General features: G+C 41.0%; 1 protein-coding gene and 1 non-coding gene across 7 annotated transcripts in view; one reads left to right on the top strand and one right to left on the bottom strand.

The window, feature by feature from the left end:
• Positions 1-19,320, bottom strand: part of Nek10 (NIMA related kinase 10) — a 214,848-nt gene that overhangs the window by 185,330 nt on the left and 10,198 nt on the right. For 5 of the 6 annotated variants that reach the window (XM_047531950.1, XM_047531952.1, XM_047531953.1 and 2 more), the window contains exons 2-5: positions 13,660-13,770; positions 13,318-13,378; positions 7,207-7,337; positions 5,471-5,569 (exon numbers count right to left, since the gene is read on the bottom strand). In XM_047531950.1, coding sequence (XP_047387906.1) covers positions 5,471-5,569; positions 7,207-7,337; positions 13,318-13,378; positions 13,660-13,733 — 365 coding nt within the window. In that variant the 5' untranslated portion in view covers positions 13,734-13,770. The remainder of the gene's footprint in view (positions 1-5,470; positions 5,570-7,206; positions 7,338-13,317; positions 13,379-13,659; positions 13,771-19,320) is intronic. The other variant, XM_047531954.1, reaches the window with a different exon arrangement.
• On the top strand, positions 10,360-10,430 carry Trnai-uau (transfer RNA isoleucine (anticodon UAU)). Its single transcript has one exon. It is a non-coding gene; the product is annotated as a tRNA-Ile (tRNA).

Below are 19,320 nucleotides of genomic sequence, written 5' to 3'. Positions count from 1 at the left end.
CATCAATATAAAAAGAGAAGGGAAAAGGTCATGAAGGATGCAGCATTTGAAAAGAGAAAGTGTACAGGGTTTCTCTTCCTTGAACAGTGGAAGAAACCAATATGTGGTTGGGAGTTCTGCAGGAAACTCAGTCCTGAGGCTGTAGCATTATACAATAAAGCTGCAGCTGCTGAGATGAACGAGAACCCCAAGTGTCCAGAGGTTAACTGAATCCATGTGCCGATGCAACTGGCGGAGGTTCCCATCCAAATTTGCATTGTTAACTTGCTTCTCTTTGGCCCCCTACACAGAATAAACACCTTTTTCATGTTGTGGTACAGTTTTCATTCAAGCGCACATACACAAACAATCTGCCACCTTTGACTCAGTGTTTAAAGATAGGGGAACCCAAGCGTCTTCAAAATCAATCTCACCTCAACTTCATGAGTCTGAGTCCTATCAGCTTTTTGGTGTTTTGTTTGTTTTGGATAGCTGAAAAAGTAAAATTCACATCAAAGCCGACAAGCAGACTTAAGAACAAGAACATGTCTGAGGAAATTCTTCACAAATGATTACTTAAGGAATCCTCAGACTTGTTTCACTAATTCTCGGATGGTCTTTGTTTTTCCACTGTGTTTCCCATTAAACCAAGCCCTGAATGTGCCCCACCCTATGAGAAACCCATCCAGTGGACCGCCCGGCCCCTGAAATTGCAAGGATTCTGAGCAGGAGGGATTTGATTCTAGGTCCTTCTTCTGCATGACTGGAGACGTCAGGGAGCCTATGTGTATTTACTCACCTGCTATCAGCCAGGCACTGTGCTAAGCCCAGGAGTCCAGCCCAGGACAAAGCCATGTGACTGCCCCACCAAGACCAATAACAAATAGAAACAAGTAAGAATGTGCCTTGGGTGGTGACTGGAGACGAACAACAAAGGTTAAGGGTGCGTCAAGTACTAGGGGTGCTTTTTCAGGATATTCAGAGAAGGGTTCTCTGCTAAGTTTAGCATCTGCACTGAGGAAGAGAGCCTTGTGAAAGTTTTGTTCGGAACAGCAGAACAGTTAAGTACACAGTCCCTGAGGCAGAAGCACTGGAGTTTGTGCAAAGAATAGTAAGGAAGTTGATGGGACAGAAGCAGAGTGAACAAAAATAGAGTTGAGGTCAGAGAGATGGCAGGAGCCAGAGCATGCAGGGCCTTGTAGAAGAGGAGCTGGGATTTGGGATTTTTATTCTGGGAAGTTACTGAAAGGCCTTGAGCAGAAGACTCACATAATCTGATAGATTTTAAAAGGATCTTTCTAGATGCACTGTTGAGAACAGAGTCTAAGATAGAGGCAAGCATCAAAAGCAGAGAACCTGGTTAGCCTACTGCAGTGGTCCAAGCAAGAGATGATGGCAGCTTGGACTAGGTTAGTAGGTGGGGAGCACTGAAGCTTAGGTTTTCTCATGGGTCAAGAAAAAAATCAAAAAGTCCTGATTTAGGCATGTTACTGTTGAGATGTCCAAAGAGGGAAGAGTCTACCAATCAATGTATAAAACAAAGGATGCATTTACAAAGGAAGCGTGTCCTTAGAAGGTTCAGCTTCTCTGAGTGAAGCGGAGGGGGAGCAGAGCGATAGACAGACTTTCACTGGGTCTTTAGATTCCAGCTAATTTTCAGCTGGAACTGTAGTTCCTGGAATGTGACTGTCCCTGCCTGGCTCTCAGAAGCTTGCACACTGATAAGAAACTGGTTTATTCCTTTGGCCAAGTTTGTAACTGGCTCTGGTGGTCACCTCTGGCCCAAGAACAAGCAGTTCTCGTCTTGGGAAGGTGGAAACATTTTCATTTCATGCCTATTAGACATCAAAGTAGATGAGTTTTGTAAGAAGCAACAGCAAGCAGTAGGAAAGAGTGAACGTGCTTAGCAAACTCAAAACATTTTTCAAATGTGCTTTGGTTAGTGTATCACAATTTTCACTATATTGAAATGTTCTAATTAAGAGTGGTTATTGATTTTTAACTACACAGTTAAAATTGTTTGCACAAAAAAAGAAAGAAAGAAAGAGAAAAGAAAGAAAGAAAACCAAAGAACCAGCAAGGCATAGGAATAAAGAGTACCAACCAAAATTTTGCCTCAGGACCTTGAACTTAGCTTCTCAACTCCCTCATCTATCCAATGAGACAGACTGAATTTCTTCAGAGTCCATCCCATCTCTATAAGATTAAGCTTTTTGCACACACCTGTGCACATGCGTGTGTGTGTGTGTGTGTGTGTGCACTTTAAGTGCAAGACAGACTCTAAATAGCATGAGAAATAAAATTTAAGAACTAGGCATTTTCTCCAAGTTAGCTTAAAGAAGCAGAGGCATCATTATTTGCTCAAGGACTACATGAGATCCTAGGTTTTTTTGTTTGGTTGGGTTTTTTTTTTTTTTTTGCAGTGCTGGGGATCAAACCCAGGGCCTTGTGCTTGCAAGGCAAGCACTCTGCCGACTGAGCTATCTCCCCAGTCCAGATCCTAGGTTCTTAAAACTTATTTTGTTCCTACTTACAATTAAGGTTGTGAAGCTTAGAGCAAAAGAGAGATAAACAGAAAAGGTCCCTCCTAATCTTGGTTACTCTAAACATACTCTTAAAGTTCCATCTTGTCATGGTCCTTATTAATGTCCTCTTCTTTGATTGTCAAGTGGCCTGACTCTACCAGGGCTGGACTTTTTGGATTCTATCAGTTCAGCACCATCACTTTCAATAACTTCAAGAAATTCTACATCCTTAGCCAGATGTGCAAGTTCACTTTACAAGTTAAATTATATTTGCATTGTATCACAGAATCTGCATTCAGCAAAGAATAAAACCAATGAAGAGAGAACACAGACCAGCAGATACACAGAAGAGCTATTCACGCAGAGGTCAATTTTCTCAGTGGCCAGTTATTAGAGAATATGTCAATGTTGTGACAACCTTTACTTCCCTAGGCAACCTTATAACAACCTGGTCCTGGAACCCAGGCACCCTTTATATTTTCCTGTTCAGGCAGATGAGAAGGAAAAGTGTGAATGTATTTATAAATAACAGGATGTACTATAGACAAATGATATTATGGCAGAAAGACAAATTGGAAGATTAAAATTTCTTTCCATGTCCTGCCATGCATCAAGGCTAGCTAGCATTGTGCAACCTCAGGTTCAGGGGCGGGACTTTCCCTTGCCCTTTCAGATTTACCATGAGGCATTTGCACTGTTACCTTATCTGACTCTGGATTAACAAGTCCTGTCTCGTTTCAGATGCCACTTGGCAGTTTCATTTCTGAGAATGGGGGAGTAATCACAGGTCAATCTGAGGAAAAGAACCTAGAAAGGAGGTGTTCACAAGTGTGGGGGAGGAGAGGGGGACTGTAGCTGGGGACAGTGACATAGAAGAGAAACACCACCACATCAACTGGGAGGAATTGGAAGGGGTCACATTTTGCGGAGGAGTCTAAATTCCCAATCAGTCACGTGTTCAGGGTAAGACTGTGTGGTGTTAACATCTTAAATATGCCCAATCTTGTCCACAACCGGAACTGGACTGAGGACTCAAGTTCCCACCCCCAATCTCATCCAGTCTTTAGTGCTGAAAATAAACCGTATACGTTTACCACATTTTCCCTTATTTGGGGATAGTGGGTAATTGTACTGCTGACCAGAGTAGACTTTGAGTCCCTGGGAAGAGAGAGACCACACATCTATTCATCTTTATATTTTCACCCTCTCTTCCTTCATCATTTGCTTCTTCCCTCCCTTACAGACAATAATTTGTGATTATCACCAATTTGTTTGAGTTAATGGAATCTAAGCCTTCTATCCAAAAGTAATCCAATACAAAATCCGATGTTCACAAAAGAAGGGAATAGGAAGCCATATCAGAAAAAGTCCTGACATGTAATTCTTCTTTAAGTCTAAAGTTAGAAGGGAAAAAAAAAAAAAAAAAGAAAAGATGGTCCTGGTCATCTTATCGAGGTTGCATGAGGTGAGGGACAATGGAAGACCTTTGTACTAAAGCCATCTTTTACCCAACCCTGCTTTTAGAACTGAACACACCAATCTGTCAGCAGCCAAAGGATGACATAAAAGGATGCTCTTGATGTTCAACATTCCTAAATTCCTTCTCATACTATGAAAGCAAAGAGATCCACAATTATCTCTTCCTAGTTTGAAGATTTCCAGGGACTGCTCATATTACAATAAAGTAATCCCATCCAATCTAAGATGCCCCATTAATCACTAAAAATAAGACATCTTGACTTCAGAACTGTTATGATCTTTTTTAATTGGTGGATGCTCTCCCTTGCCTGGTTATTTCCCCTAATGATTTCTGCAACTGCTGCCTTCCCCAAAGTACAGACCTGACAAATCGCTTACGGACATCCCTTGGAAAGTCCATGCACTTGGCAGTCACTGTGCAGTACTTCAATATGCAACACTAAATGACCCCATCCAAAGATCAAATCACAAGGCCACCACTTAGTCACGTATTTAGTAGCTGGCTCTCCACGGAGGACCCGTCAGGACACAGTTCTCCTTAAAATCAGCTATTGCACGCAGGGCAAAGTCAGAGTGTTATTTTGATCCAGGCATTAAATTATTAATACTCCTTTTTTATTTTTCCTAATAGGGGTAATTGTTCTCCTTCTCACTAAGACAGAATTCAGATATTGCCAAATCCCAAAATGATGAAGAAGATTTAAGTTTCTTCATCAGCATCTTAGTTGATGCCTTTTTAGTTGATCTTCTGGGAAGAGCAAAGGGCAGGTCCAACTCTGATAGGATGGGGGGAGCCTCCTTCACGTATAACCAGCTCTCCTGTTAGCATCTCAGAACGGTAAAAAATTCAATCTGACAGCACTCCAGCGCCAGCTGATGGCTCCCTGAAAGCCCTGATATTTGCGAGAGAGTATCTAGAGTATGTGTTAACTGACCCTTCGTCTGCAGTTCCAGCCGCCACACCTGTGTTAGGACGGGTCTGAGAACAAAGGGGGCAGCATTTGCTTTGGTCCTGAGAATCGGTGTCTTCAGGGGGCTGTGGCTGGATGGTACACACTTATCCTTTCTTTCCTCAAGGTCAAGGCTGGGGCAGTCCCTTTAATCAGTCATTGTCCGAACTGCAAAAGTGTACCTGAAGGATGTCATCCATGGTGTCACCCATTGTCTCCTTCTTCAGGACCCCACAATGAACTCCTCCTTGGGCATCCAAACTCAAAATAAGGAAATTAAGGAAAACCAGTGTAACTTTGAGAGTCTTCCCACTTTACTTTACCTGTCATCAAACTCAGCTAGATTCAGTACCTAACCCAAGAGAAAGAATGAGATCAAAGGCAACACCGACTTATTTGCCTACTTCTAAATGGTCTTTGCTCTATTTCATTCTCTAATTACTTTCTTGTAAGTTGCTTCAAATCACATTCTATGTATGAGACATAGGAAATATGCCTTTCTTGGGTAACAGACTACCTTTCCAAGGACAGTCTTACCTGCATATGAGTCTATTTTTCACCAAGGCTGTAAAGATCTCCTGAAATAACACATGCTGGGGATGTTTGCTGAAATTCCTTTCATTCTTGTAGTTTATACTGAGATGAAACAAACAGAAGAGCATTTTGTAATAAAAATGACTTAGGCTTAAAGTTACCAATGCACACAAATACCATGTATATTCAAGGCAAATACTGAAGAATTCTTAAGGTTTAACACTGCTAAAGGCAAGATAGGAACTAGAAATTCAATTGTTCAGTTAATGGTGACAATTATAGTCAAGCATATGCCTTTCATCTTACCATATCAATTAAATTATTCCCTAGAAATACTTAATGGCTAAAATTGGTCAGAGGGGAGAAAAGGGCATATGGAGAGGAAGAATGTCTGGGGTCATTATCTAGACAGATTGCAGCAGGCAAACAAGACTCCCTTCCATTCTCTTTCCACCCACCCTCAATCCCACCAGCCACTTTAGCTGTCAACACCAGTGGCAGTCACAAGCACTTCCTTGTAGATAATAGAGATTTAGTAAGTCTTTACTCCATCAGTCATAGTGACGGCTTGGTTGTTATTGTTTATGTTTCATGTTTGTGTGTGCATTTAACGCAGTTTTGGAAACATTCAGACTTTAGGTTCTTTCTGCTGATGTGACAGCCTACTGAAGAGGTTAAAAATGGCCCCATCACCTTTAACCCTAGAAGAGGATAAAAGCGTACACAAAAGGATCACATGGCTGCAGAATATGTAATATTTTGGTGCATATTAAAACAGGCTGTTTTTAAGATCTAGGCCAAATTAGCTGGAATTACATGAATATACCCCCTTGAAGGCACGTTCTATGTCTCTATGTTGTCATGTGTAACAATCCACCTTTATAGTCTTTTAGATGCCATTAGCCTGCGTGTTCCCACCCTAGCCAGGGGGGGGCTGTCATGGTTTCTTAGTACATGGACACAGGTAAACTAGATATGTAGCAACAAGAATTTATTGTTCCTCTCTGAAGATATATTTTTAAAATATGAACTCATGTAATGTCATGTGGATTTCTGGACTAATTAAGTTCATCAAGTGACAGGAAATCAATCAATCAATCTAGGCCCAAAAAAAATAAACGGTCATTCTACAATATTCATATCAATATTTCATGCCATTCATTATTTACATGGTATCTGGTGCCAAATGACTTAAGCACATTGTAGAACTGAGAGAACCAGCTCCTGGAAGGGGAGTGGCCCATGAGAATGTGCAGCTTCCAGAAGGTCTGTCTACATGGCAACGGAAATCAACAGGGCTGACACCTGCACTGTTACAGGTTAGGTGCTATCCCTGCAACTGAAAACCTGGTTGCTTTGACTACCACATTCTTTAGCCACCACATCTGTTCACAGCAAAAGATTCTTTGTTTATTCTCATTACTGGAAAGATGTAGACTGACCAAAGACTAAGCAAAGTTCGGAATCGGCCTAGCCAGGTCACATCCTGGAACCACTTCCTTGTTGAGGAAATGCCAAATGTAAGTCAGCACAGTGTCCTGAAACTCCCAGGTCAGTTCCACCTGTGACCATTAAGCCTATTGTTTATGCATTACTTCTGGGAATGGTTTAAGCTCTAACTAAAACTATTAAACCGAGAATCTCCATGGTAAATTTGGAAACAGGTTTTAAATGGTAGCTCCTGTTATAAACATTAATAAGCTAAGGAGAAGAGGTTGCTGGAGGCACAGATTTCTTACCTAAAATTTTCAAGTTCGACAGCTTCTGTGGACTCATGCCACTGACCTCGAGCTCTGTGTCCACCCGCCTTGATGGCGGGCTCAGACTTCGTCATGCTATTTTGGGCACTATCAAAGTTAATGGCTGGAAGCTACAGAAATAGAAGCACAGAGTACGTGAGGATCACAATTCAGCACAGGATAAAGAAAGTAACAAAATGGGGGGAGGCAGAGGGGAGGTCAAAGAGCACAAGTTTTTTCCAGGCCAATAAGTAAGATGACAGACAGCCCTGTTAACTGGAGGGGTTTGCTGAGAGTTGAGTGTCTTTGACTTAAATATTTACTCTCCACCTTTCACTATTTTTCTTCATAGCTTACAATCCTATTTGTCATAATCTTATGGTTACTAATTATTTTCAGTCTCCCTTACTTTTAATGTCAGAAACTGGTTCATTTTTGTTTAATGCTGTTTCCCTGGCACTTAGTGCAATGCTGGGGGTCACAGTTCTGAGGTTAGGCCTGGGCATCAGGGCATTTCAAAGCTTCTTGTGTGCTTCAGCTGTGTGCCTAGAGAGTGTCTGGGTCCAGGGAGACCACTCTGGCATAGCATGGTGTGCCCAGGCTGAGAATGAGTCACCATATACTCATTCCATCTTCCACATTAGCCAAGTATACACACTGCTTACCAGCTAGTGAGGATGTGTTGAAAAGTGAGAATCTTTCGCTTTTAATCAGTCTGAACATCCAATAGTATTTATGAAAGTCATTAAAATGCCTATAGAGTTCATCATAAGAAAAATAAAATTTGGCCAGGTGCAATGACATCCAGTGACTCAAGAGCAGAGGCAAGAGGATTGCAAATTCAAAGCCAGCCTGAGCAACTTAGCAAGACCCCATCTCAAAATTTTAAACTTTTAAAAAGGGCTGGGGACATTGCTCAGTGGTAAAGCACCATGGGTTAAAACCCTAGTATAAAAGAGAAAGAAAGAAAATTTGTTTAACTACAACAGTTAGACTATGTCTCCATTAACCATATGAACTGGTGAGTGACACATATAATAAGTCGTCAAGTTATCAGTATTCAAATAGTTTCTTTTACCAATACTTACCTATATCTGAGATTACCCCAAGATTTGTTTCTGGTATCACATAAAATGAAGCATGGTATGGATAAATATCCTGTCTTTCCAAAGTACAAGTGAAGGTTGTTGTACGATTAATTATTACAAATGAGGTGAACAGAGGGTAATAGAACAAAATGAAAGACATATTTTCAATAAATGATTACATTCTATATAATCACAAAATAAGACTATAATATGTTGCACTCGTTGTCTTATTCTACTGAGAAAGTTGATAGAAATCAACATGAAAACATTATTTCCATATCCAAAGAGGATATTCCTGGACTTCCCAAAAGGTGCTCATCTTCTAGAAAAATACATTCTAAAAAGGACATTGTTTTATAACTAGCTAAAAAAAAAAAAATCCTTCCTCATACACCAATCGCAGTTGAATTTTCAAAATATTAATAAAAAGGGCAGGAGCATGGCTCAGTGGTAGAGCACTTGCTTATCATTCAAGAGGCTCTGGGTTCAATCCCAGCACTACATACTAAATAGCAAACATTCCATCAGGTAAAACTTAACCTTTCTACCTCAGTTCAGTCAGTCAAACTGTAAGTCACAAAACAAGAGGCCGTGGATACTTGAGGTAGAGCTATATAAATGGCTAAGAGAACAAATTCCCTGATCTGTGGGTGTCAATCCACCATGAACTAGCTGCATGATTTTGGAAAATTTACTTAATCTTTCTATGCATTAGTTTCTACATCATTAAAATGGAAATAATAATAGTAGTAGTAGTAGCAGCAGCAGCAGTAGCATGTATATCAGAGTAATTATGAAAGTTAAATGAATTACTGTTTATAAGGCACTTGCGATGTGCCAGGTATACTTCTACTGCCTTGTAAATATTCTTTCAAACCTCATAATTATACCCATTGCTCAGATGAATTTGCTAAATAAATCAAATATGTCATTAGATTTTCAAATGTGAACTGGTAACCCAAATGATATCAGACACAAAACCACAGCAACAAGCAAATTTTCCTGTGTTTTACATTAAATGTCACAACAGAGAGAAAATAGGAAGTGGGTTTTCCAGGTCCAAGGAATTTCAGATCCCCTTGCCATTGGCACAATTCCCAGAATACTGTTTGCCAGAGAGAAGGTAGCCAAGACAGAGAAAGGAAACTCAAGCCACCAAAGGAGAGGGCAAAAAGCTGCCACATGTAGCAGCCATTGCCCGAGTGGGCAAAGCAGGCCGCAAGTGTTGGGAATCAACTCGAGGAGCCTCCGTGGATAAGGTGGACTTGGCATCATAGGTGCAGCTTATACCAGATATTGTATTATATTATATTATACCAGGAACTCAATGTTATTGTTATTACTAGCACATATTAATTGTACAAATTAATGGGAATTAATGTGACATTTTCATACATGCATACAATATGTTTTCATCATATTCACCCTCCCTACGACCCTCTCTTATCCCCTTCCTCCTGGAAAGACCACGGCTTAACAATAGGAACCTTGAAGCAACCCATCCTCTTCAGATGAAAGCAATGTGAGTTCAGAACCCAGTTCAAAACCCAGAGCATTTTTCCCTTGGCTCCTCAAATGCCTCAGACCTGCTGGGTATCTGACCTCTCCATGCCTGGGCATGTGCAGCCTGTAACTGATCACGTTCCAGGGCTCAGTTCAAACAGCCTCCTGGTGTGCACTCATCCAAGCCTTCCTGGGGAGAGCTTACCTCTCCTCTCACAGCACTTATCACAGTCTAGTACAAAGTCCAGTTTACACATCAGCCTTCTTGCCTTGAATTCAGCACCCTGTGGGCATCACCTCTCACAAAGACTGGCATATACAAGATATTCAAATGGGGAACTGGTGAATGAATGCTCATTTTGTTCCCAGACAATTAACTCAACTGATACCACCTCCAGATGAGTTCATCCAATTGGCACACTTGCTGCAGACACATGGTACACCAGACATTGAATGAGAGGCTGGATATACAGTCATGAGAACAGCCATGGCCTCTGCCTTCAAGGACCTTATAGTCCCCAGGTGGTAGGGAACTGCGGTCAATAAGTAGGCTTGAGGGGCTGGGGAGATAGCTCAGTCGGTAGAGTGCTTGCCTTATAAGCACAAGGCCCTGGGTTCGATCCCCAGTACCCAAAAACAACAACAACAACAACAATAAGTAGGCTTGAGAGACACGCTGCAGAATTAGCCAACAGGGGTTTGTTGAGGTGGGCAGTAAAGAAGCAAGAATGTGCACTAATAGACCAGAATGGAAGGTAGAAAAGAACAGAGGACGCATGCTCAGCTGGAAGGTACTTGTGTAGCTAATGTGGCAAAGCAAGCTCTGCAGACCCAGAGCACAGGGTCAGGACAAAGAGCCAAAGCAGAGCCTTATGACACAATGGAACAATGAGGGAAATGGCCTGGCTCATTAGAGATCCAACGGGAGAAGCATTCAGCTCGCTACAACTCTGCCTAAACCCACAGAGTAGATTTCCTCTATAACCAGTAATTGGTCATCTTAACCCATCTGCAAAAAGACAGAAAAAAAAAAAAAAAACTTCTTGTTATAGCATGAATTCAGATGAGTGAATCTTAACCTCAAATTTCCCATTTCGAACTGAATGCTAAAAATCTCAGAGCCAAATGTGTGACCCACTCACACATTTTGTTGGGCATTTCTGCCTAACCCCAACTCTACTTTGCTCCCAGCCTTTGTTTTTCTTTTATTGTTGGTCCTGTTTTTAATTTATGAGAACCTGTCATACTTCATGCATCTTATAAGCTCCTTACATTCCCTCTGGAACAAGCAAGCTATAAATAAATTCTTGAGTTACCTTCTCCAGAATCTTCATTCTCCTATAAATCTCTCCATGCTATTTTATGAAACGAAAATTCAGTATTCAGAATAACATTCATTATTTCAGAATTACAAATGTGTGAAAGTTTTATAAACAGAATTAGGTATAAATCTTGTGAGCCTTGGGAACCTTCATCCAATCGAAGACAAGTTATTTTCATTTTTTTTCTTAGAGCTATCTACTTTCTGAATAATTCAAGCATTACAAATATGCATTTCCATATGTGTGAAATATTTAACAAAAAGATATGCCATGTGAACTTGTCAGACAACAGATTGCAAATACCAAAGTTGGCTAAAAGGGGGGAAATCGTGAAATTAATTTTAATTAAACCCGCCAGGTGTTAAGAAGGAAGTGTTGAAAGGGGGCACAATAGATCTAGTCAGGATGAACTTCAAAGTTGAAAACTTGGAGCTAAACAAAACACAAAACACCACCATCATGTTTCTTTTGCCTAGTCCAGAGACTTGTACCTATTCATGTGGTGACCCAATTCTCAGTCACAATTAGGAAAAAAAAATAACCCAAACTCACTGACTAGAGGATACAGTGAACCAGAGACAGAAATCAATGTTTCTGGCATTGGGAAATATCAATCTTGTCAGGAAATAAGATAGTGGACAAGACTTTCCAAAATGAGAGAGAAAATAATGCTACACCACTGAGAGAAGGTGCCTTGGGAAAAGAGTGATCGCTTCAGGCATGGCAGATATGTGGAGGTGGTATCATGAGAAGAGGGTTTTGGAAATGGGTTAGAACTCACAGGGGAGAAATCTGGGAGAAAAGAATAGTAAAAGAGTAATCTTCGGTATTATGATTACATTGCAGGAAGCACAGTGAGAAAAGATGAGGGCAACCAAAACTGTATGCTGAGTCACCTCACTTACCTCTCCAAGGAAGAATAGGTTTGTGAGCAGAAAGCCAGGAAGACTACTTCAGCAGTATAGAGACAGACAAAGGGCAGAGTGACTGCTGAAATCGGTAGACAAGAATAAAGATTTCCTCACTGCTGTAGCATTAATAACAGAGAAGAATGGGTTCACAGAGTAAAAGTATTTTAAAGATACTTTTTACTCCAAAGCAAAGCTCATCCAACAACTTTCTTTACTGTAATCTGATTTTCCAACACATTTAAAAGATATCTCAGTGGTTAGAGACACATGTTGCAAAATGGGGGTGCCTGGGTCCAAAACTATGGCCTTTGAAAAATGATTTAATTTCTCTGTGCCTCAGTTTCCTCATCTGTAAAAAGGGCATTTGTAATTATTAAGCAAGGTAATGCAGATAGAGTACCAGGTACATAGTAAGTGTTCCCTAACTATGAACCATCATTATTGGGCCTTCATATGCCATCGAATCATGAGAAAGCCATTATAGTATAAGTAAATAGATAAAAATGCTATAGTTCACTGGTAAGTTTGGTTGATAAAACAAAAACCCTTAGGGTGGGATTACTAACCACGTGAGCTCTTAAACGAATTGACCTAAACAAGTATAATTTAATAGCCTTTGGAGCCAGAATTTCATTCCTGCCATTGACTAGTTGTCAGTGCTAAATAGCCATTATTGTTGTTATTAGCATTGCTATATTGTTCCCAAACCACCATGAACAGCTTCCAAATCTCATGACTTTCTAAAGTCTTAGTAGAAGCAGAATCGAAACGAAAGTTTCAAGATAAATTAAGGTAGGAGTACCACTCCTTCCCTTGCCATTCAAAATAACCCAAACTCACTCTGCTCCCCTTTTTTGGTGGATTACGATTAGACCCCAGCCCCAAGAGCTGCACCGCAGCAGGAGCAGAGGCAGAAGAAAGAGAATGTGGTAACCGTGCTTTGGAAAAACCAATTTCCATGAAGCCCTGAAGAGGCAGATTTGGGCATCCGATAAAAGAGTTTGCTGATTATAGACTGAAGAGTAGAAGCTTTGCTAGTGAGGGTGCGCGGTGGTGAGCAGAGGAGAAGGCAAGGCGCCCGCAGGAGAGGAGGATGAAAAAGCTGCAGATGCCAGGTGTTGGCAAGGCCTGAACTGGGAATGAGAGAAACAGCCAGATGCAGCAAGAGAAAACACGCGAAGAACAAAGAAACTGGACGTATCATGCTCGTAAAGACGTTAAGTGGATCCCTTTGGAAACAGGTGATTTCTCTTTCATTAAACCATGGACATTCTTTGAAAAAACTACCTGTTGTTTGCTTGATTGAACGTTCAAAAGGCACCGGAGTCTTTTAAGATCTGAATAGTCCCTAGGAGAAAGAATACCACAATGTCAACCAACAGAAAGCTCCCGGTGAACGGGGTCATGCTACCCACTGGTGGCATTGCTACTTTGCAGGCCTGCTTTATAGACCAACATGTGCACGCCAACCATTTCCCTTTGAACGTGACAAATGATCAAATGTTTCAGTGGACACTGTAACCCAAAGTAGCAGTTGTTAGGAGTCTACACTATTTCTCAAAAAGCTATTCAGAGTGCTCAATAGCCACTCCCTCAGTTAATAATTAGTAAACACTCATATGGGGTTACCTGCTGGTGACTCCTTGCTGTTTTTTATCAGTTGACTTTTCTGTGGTCTTCACCTTTTTGTCTGGATCAGGCATTGTAAAACATCAATGCCCCAGAATTAACATCGCATTCCTTTCAAAGTAAAATGGAGGGAAAAACTTCAGTTGAGCTGTATGAGTCAGAACATTCTTGATTAATACAGACAAGATTCACTTAGAACACCTACTTTAACATGCAAACCCTCACATTTATTTCTAATACAAGAATAAAAGTGTTAACGCGAACACCCTTTCTCTTCAAAGAGCTTTGGACACATTGAGGGCATAGGTTACAGTAGCCCCTGAGCCTATATTTTCTGGGTATTCTTGATTTCAAGTATTCTGACCCATTGCCCCAACAGGTGTTGTTCTGCATGTCAGAAAACGTACGTCTTTAAACAAATACCTAAAGTTCAACGGATGCTTTCATGCTGTCTCACTTGTCATTCTCAACAAGTATCCTTAATTATATGCTGCCAATCAGAGGGTTCTTTTGTCATTATGGGTCATGCCCCTAATAGTCTCAGAGAAAGTTCCACCCACTCATAAATAACCGCTCAAAGTCAAGAGTAACAGACTGGTGTATTTCAAAAAATTCCTAAAACTACCTAAAGAGCTTTACACGTTCTTCTGAAAAGCCTGGGCCAGTCCTATATCGTCCCTGCACTCATCCAAGCATCTGCCCGATAGCCATTTCAACCTTCTGAATTAAACTTTTTATGATGGTCATGGTCACCTTTCCTAGTATTAATTTTAATACTATTTCTCACTCCCACTCCAAAAGTAAAAAATGTGTTAACCAAAGAAGAACAATTTGCTTTTTTCTCTTAACCAAATTATATAGTCAATTGTTTTCATTTCCAGAATAAAAAGATACCATCCTTCCCATAATATAGCAAACTACCAAATTTGATATTATGTTGGTTTCATTCAATTGGATGTAAAAAGAATTGTGTTTCAATGTCACAGTTTGACTCTGATGTGTTGTTCAGGCATGAAAAAGCACGTATTATTGTCTTATAATTGCATGCCTCAATGTATTGTGAAATCTATGGTCAAACTCCAAGTGTTTCAGAGGTATTTAGAAGCAAAGGAATGTGCCAATGGGTGTTTTGCTGCAACAGAATCTAGTGAAATTTAATTTTGTGAAATGCATAAAGACACTTTGAGGATTTAAAAATGATTTCCCCAAAATAGTCATACTTGTGACAAATCGTTAACTAGAATTAAGAGTTAGGGACCAAGATTCTCATCACTGGTACACAACAAAGCACAGTATTGATGTTTTAGGATTGTGCCTAGGATATAAAATCATAGACCCACTCATTCAACAAATACTCACTGAATGCTTACTATGTCTAATTTCAGAATGAAGCTGCAAAAGGAGCAAGAGAATCTCACAGGCAGGCAACTCTACCACAAGCAAAAGAAAACCCCACGTATGAACTTGACAACATGTTTTATGAGTAGTTCAAGTAGAAATTTGATTTAGCATCTGCTTTACCCTTGAAGAAAGAAGAAAGGAAAAGAAACAGAAAGGATGGAAGGTGAGGAAAATGGATAATCAGTCAACTGATGTTCAAAAGCAAAAGACCCCAGTGTTTTTTTTAATGTAGATATGAAAATGTCCCCCAAAAGTCTTAAAATAAGTGGAACTAGTCAAGATGAACAGAATCTAATTTTGCTTTTTCCTCAAGGAAAGAAGGAAAATTTTCACCCAGATACACCAGTCACTGTTGAGCTTCATGTTTCTGCTCAGCCCATAGCTACAGGCTTTTTAAAGAAGCCGGAAATGGCAAACACAACACTGTGTGCTTGACAAGGTGTGGGAAGCTCAGCCTCCATTGGAAGGAGATCACATTTGCCACTATCAAACCCTGTTAAACATCCTGCCTTATTCCCTTGCTTAATCTCCATAATTTTATTGACTGGGTGTGCGAACATGAAATAATCATCTAATAGCTTTATCAGTTTGAGATTTGCAAGTACTCTGTGAGCTGGAAGAGCGCATACCGATAACTCTGGAAATGTTTCACTTAATTAAACAAATTCACCAGAATCGGTAGAAACAGACAATTGCCTTTAGGATGAAAAGTAAAATCCTTTCCACTTGCTGGCTGCTAAAATGCAAACTATTCCAAAAAAAAAAAAAAAATTTGTTTTGAGAAATTGAAACTGCTTTAAAATATTTCATTGAATCCCACTTTAAATTTTTAAACAATGATTATACTATACTCACATTTATGATCCAAAATGGGAAAAGAGGAAAGGAAGGGCAATTAAATTGCCCAGAGGCCACTAATGTGTTAGGCGTCAGGGGTGCAAAGGCAAAAGCTCCCCCGGGGAGGAGGGGGGGTGTTTCAGTGCAATATCACAGAGGAGCTGGAGAGTATAACCTACGCCCCAGTGTTATCTAGTACTGAGAGAAAGGAGCCAGTGTTCATGTTCTGACAAACTTCAGTTGTGGGTTAAGGACCCTCGGAGGAGGTTCCGAGGCATGCCTGTCTAGGGCTATGGCTTCACCCCAGGCATGCCTATGTGGAGCTAAAAGACTTGAGTGGCTTGCAGAATGTCCTCTAAATCATGAGATGTAGGAACTACCTGTAAAAAGCAAGAGAACGATGAAGCCAATACCTGGGACACACCAACAGTCACAAGGGATCACAGAGAATCTCAGGAAGAGAGCCCATGCTGCTCACCAACTCTATGGGGAAGAGCTGCGGATGATGAGGGTGTAAGAATCTGTGCTGTGGGCACAAACTGAATGGAACCTACTGCAGTGGCTCTCAAATACTGAGTCAATGTCCCTCTTCCTGGGCTTGGTTGTCTGGGTGCTAGAACACCCTGAGGCCTAGCAGGGGCTTAGCCTGTACCCTCTTCTCTGTCTAGCCCCTCTCCTGAGCCATGTCACCATCTCAAGGTTTTATATACCATCCATAATTCTAAATTTGTATGACCAGCCCTAGGTCTTCCCTGACTGCCTGAATTTGCAAAGTCACAATCTGGATGTCTAATGGGCACCCCAAATTTAACATGCTCCAAACAGAACTCTGACTCCTAGCACCAAATGTACTTAGAGCTCCTCGTCACAGAAAATGGACCCACACCACCTGGCTACTCTAGGCAAAAGTTCAGAAGCCTCCCTCCCTCCCTTCCTTCCTCCCTCCCTTCTTTCTTTTTGGTGGTGCTGGGGATTGAACCCAGGGCCTTGTGCATGCAAAGCAAGCCCTCTACCAACTAAGCTATACCCCCAGCCCCCAGAGGCCATTCTTGATCCCTCTCTTTCCTCTACCGCCTACATTCAGTCCACCAGCAAAACAGCCTGCGTTCCCTGCTCCCCACTGCCATTGCCACCATCTTCTCTCACTGGATATTGAATAGCCCCCACTCTTGTCTCTATAAGTCACAGGAACCAAAGGATTATTTCTGTATAAATCAGACCATACTGCTCTGTGGCTCACAATCTGTACTTTACTGTACTTGGCTTCTTATCCTGACTTCCACCTCTCTGGTCTCTTCTGTCCTCTTCCATTTTCTTACTCTACTTTGGCCAAACTGACTTTCTAGGGAGAAACATGAACCCATAAACATGGCAACTGTTATGGTTTGAACATCTGTGACCTCTGAGACTCATGTGGAAATTTAATTGCCACTCTAATAGAATTAAGAGGTGGAACCTAGGAAAGATGGGTTCAGTGCCTTTGAAAAGGGGCTTCAGGAGTGGTTCTCTCTGCTCTTCCTCTCTCCTGCCATGTGAAGAAGAGTGCCCCACCTCTGGAGGACATGGAATTCAAGTCGTCATCTTTGAAGTAGAGAATGAGCCCTCACCAGAATGGCACCTTGACCTTGGGTTTCCTAGCCTCCAGAACCGTGAGAAACTAACTCTCTCTTCTTTATATGTTACCTGATCTGTGCTGTTCTGCAACAGCATCACAGAAGGGACTAGGACTGTTTGTACCTATGGACATGCCAACTTTCACCTTTGGGCTTGTTCATCCCTTCCTCTGTTCTCAGCTGTCTCCTCTGCCTCTGGATTTTAGCTCAGGGTCCCCTCCTAAGAGTGGGGATGTTCATGCACACACATTCATACTCACCACAGACTCTGCTTCATGTCAACACTGAAATCCTCTAGTGGCATACTGGTTTCCTTGAACTAGGTCATGAGCCCCATTTAGCAGACACTGTGTCTGTTTCACCAGCAAATATGTCCCCATACGCAGAACAGTACATAGCGTCATATGAGCACAGCATATGCAATCAAAAAAGATCTGTCACTATCTGTAAGGAGTGACAAGTGTTTTTACCATTTGAGAATTATTAGCTTTCTAACAAATCCTTATTTTTAGACTTGAGACTCCTCTGACCTCTTAAGCCTGACACTCCTCCTCCCTGGTGCCCCCTGAGCAGCCTGCCCTCCCCACATTGCAAACCTAGGCATTCCACATTGCAAAAGCTTCATTACCTCATAAGGCCAGGGACTGGGCTGCTCTTACTCACCACACACATGATAGGCAACAATAAAAATGTACTGAATCAAAGACCTAATAAAGGGATGAACAGATAAAAGGACTATTTTAAAAGAAAATCGTGTCGTTACTCTTTCAGTTCAATGAATCTCTCATAAAGCTCCTTTATAAATCAAATTAATGATGTTTATAATAATTCCAAATGCATTCAAGAATCATGTCATTTATTCAGTGGTTAGAAGGAAAGTTAGAATTCCATACAACAGTGCTTCGGAAATTATCCATGGTGAATAACTTTTTTATTTAAATTGCCAATCTATTATGGATTGATAGTTTTGTTTCAAATCCTGTTCAGTGATCATGTGTTTTGGATGTGATGGTAGTGTCAAATTTCTGTAGAACTTCGGTAATTACCTCTTCATGAACCACCTAAAGACCACCTGGATAGCAGTGATCTAGTACTGAAAACTATCTTCTCAAATAAGCTGGCTGTTTTCACAGTAATCCTAGATGATTCTCTGATGGAGATCAGCGATCCCAAGTGTAGAATCTGAGAGGACTAACCCAGTAACTGTCAATGCTATGGCAACCAGGAGAGGGCGGGCGTGAGCCCAGGCCTCACGCTGGAAGAACTGTGGCCAAGCAGTTGAGGCTGAAAGTGGACCCCTCGCTTAGATGGAAGTTCTTCCTTCTCTGCAACTTTGTGTACCATTTCATCAGAGAAAAGGGTTCCACTGCTAAAAATGAAAACAGAAAACCAATGATTCTCTAACACTTATTCTACAGATGAGATAAGGCTAAGGAAATTATAATACATAAACACTTGTAACCCAAGTGAATTTTCCTTCCATTCCAATGGGAAAGTTGAAATTTAGCTTTTGGGTAATGAGGGAGTGGGGCCCCCTAGTAAAAGATCATATATAACAACCAAATGCAGGTTACTTTACAAACAGAAACTCTAAGGATCTTTGCTTCGTCCACCTCAATAATGGGACCTAAGTACTATCTCCACTGGGAGAGAAAAGATTGCCACACTCACGGGCCAGCCAGGGGGGTTCATGTTTGCAGATGTGGCCACAGTTCTGATTCATTCTTAAATTTTTACGTCCATTTTTGAGAAAAAGAATATCTCAGAAGTAATTCCTATTTACTATCGTCATTTAAAATGTAGGTTAATG

The sequence above is a fragment of the Sciurus carolinensis genome, chromosome 17, assembly GCF_902686445.1.
Source record: "Sciurus carolinensis chromosome 17, mSciCar1.2, whole genome shotgun sequence".
NCBI classification, from domain to species: domain Eukaryota; kingdom Metazoa; phylum Chordata; class Mammalia; order Rodentia; family Sciuridae; genus Sciurus; species Sciurus carolinensis.
Note: the sequence above shows the minus strand (reverse complement) of the source record. Positions and strands in the feature narration are given on the sequence as shown.